Here is a 2356-nt window from a genome sequence, read left to right on the forward strand (position 1 = left end):
TACCTTCATATCCCCAAGATTGCTAAACATGACTGTGCCAAGTAGTGTCTAAGGTTAATTTTTTTATTGTCAACACTTTTCCCCTAATGCTTCGAATATCCAATAGTCCTCAGAAAGGCAGCGTAAAACTGAGAAAATGGGACGTTACATAGTTCATTGCTTCAAGTGGTACATTTCTAAAGGACATTAAAACCTATCATCTATTTAAGGCTTGTCTTTTGCATGGTAACTGCAAGAGCTAACAGAGAGTTGCAAGACTCGCCCTCAGGTTTAAGATGTATTTCTAAAATGAGCTTTTAGTCTTAGAACAATTTCTCAAAAATTAGAATTAGAACATTTCATACCTGACACGGCTTGCACTAGTGTCATTTCTTCGAGGCTGTCCAGTGCTATGTGCCTTGATTTGTAGTGGAGGTGGCCGTGTTTAGAGGAATGGAGAAGAGGGAACACTCCTAGCTGCTCTGAAGTCTGCAGAAAAAGTCAAAAATGTGGCACAGAAAGAATTATTTGTTTGACAACCTCATGATTGGCGATATTTTTAAAATATTTTTCTGTGCATGTATGCAAATTCAGCTGATTTTTTTAAATTCACTTTGCTCTTTTAGGTATCCATCAGGAGGTTAGACTATTCACCTTGGCCATTTAAATCTGAACAAACAGTCTCTGTAGAGATCATTTACGAAGAGGTTAAAAAAAAGGCAAATGAATCCAGTGGTGGTCTCAGTGAAGAAGATGACAGTGACAGCGATGCCATAAGTAATCATGACTATACAAAGCGTGATATCATAAGTAGAGTACCTCGCTCCTCTGACACGCCAAATGCATTTGTGCAGTACTCTACAAATAGTACATGTGATGACAGCAGCAGCCAGGCAAGTGAAAATCCAGACGCTGACCCAGAAGATTTTGAAGAGCATGAGGCGGACATTGAAGAAGACAAAGACACAAGTAGTGAGTTACTTAATCCTTTCTCTGAGGTAAATTGTAACTATTCTTCTAGGCGAAGGAACAGTGCTTGCTTTACTATTAACTTAGAAACTGTGCTGTTGGGAGCCTCTGAAGAGAACATGGATAGTTCTGCAGCTCTTCTTTCTTCCCGAGAAGATACAGTTGACTGGCAATGTACTCATGCTTTTGAAGCAAAACTCCTGGATGACACAGAAAGTGTGCAGAAACCACGCTGTGCTAATGGCTCCTGTGAATGGCAAAATTCTTCTCGTTCTTCTGCTGAAAGTGACTCATCAGATTCAGATACGGACCAAAAAACTGAATACATAAGAAGATGAGTGAGAACCACTATTGTTTTAAAATATAGGAATCGATAGTGTCCAACTTTGTTTCTGGACTCAACATACAGATCTTCTTTTTTAACATTCTGTGAGTATATGCCTGGACACTGAAAATATGCAACACTGTTTTAACAAATATTTTTCTCCTCTATCCAGATTGTTCCAGGTATGGTTCAGGTTGAACTATCCCCAGAGAAACAAAAATGACTGTTCAGATGTAGCAGAAAGAGTAGTTACTTCATTTTGCACTTCAGTAATGAATTACAGTTTTTAGCTGTTAAAAAGTAAATAGTTTCTCTAACTGAAGTGAGAAGTTAGTTTGTAGTACTGGGTGCTGTGAGGGGCTGGTTTCTCAACGAGACCACTTTTTTGAAAGAACTCTGCTATTACTCTTTAGCTGTGTTGGTGGATTACTCTGAAACCTGTTTTGCTGGATGGATTGCTGTATTCAAGGCAGTGACCTGATTTGTACATTCGTGCAGAGAAAACTGATCAAGTAAAATAATGGGGCAAAGATAAGAATACTCAGCTTACAAAAGAGTTCTCCTTACTGTGAATCAACACATTAAGTACACTTTTAATTTTAAAATATTGCAATTTTTTAATACCATTTTGTGCAATTATTGAATACTACACTTTTTAAAAATCTTTTTGACATTTAAAAGTTACTGCAGTGTACAGTTTAACATTCGTGCTTCATAGAAAGAAAACTTTTTATATCCCTGTCTGAATTTTTATTGTGGCTCCTATACACCTTTGAAAAGCTACATGAGTTAGTCTGCTAAAAATTTACTCCTTATGGGAAGGATTTTGGGTATCACATAGCTGAAAAAACAACATTTTTCACTTCATGTTGACCTGCTTAGGTGCTACTTTTCTGCCCACAAGCAGTTTCTGGCTGCCATGGCTGGCAGTCGTTCTTTTGGTCAGGATAGCTGGGAGTAATTTCTAAGGTGCTGGAATATATTCTGCTGCTGCACTGGTGTTACAAACTAAGTAGGTGTATGTACCTGACAGCTTTGACAAGTTAATATTTGCAGATTTACGCATCCATAGAATTAGTGGAT

The 2356-nt window shown here is 37.9% G+C and overlaps 1 protein-coding gene across 1 annotated transcript; it reads left to right on the forward strand.

The window, feature by feature from the left end:
* Positions 1 to 605: 605 nt before the first annotated feature.
* Positions 606 to 1286, forward strand: LOC104628575 (dentin sialophosphoprotein-like; the record flags this gene model as incomplete). Its single annotated transcript, XM_010297210.1, has 1 exon — positions 606 to 1286. A coding segment is annotated over one exon (681 nt), but the record flags the coding sequence as incomplete, so codon positions are not given.
* Positions 1287 to 2356: the final 1070 nt, after the last annotated feature.

This window comes from Phaethon lepturus, unplaced genomic scaffold, assembly GCF_000687285.1.
Source record: "Phaethon lepturus isolate BGI_N335 unplaced genomic scaffold, ASM68728v1 scaffold14691, whole genome shotgun sequence".
Lineage (NCBI taxonomy): Eukaryota > Metazoa > Chordata > Aves > Phaethontiformes > Phaethontidae > Phaethon > Phaethon lepturus.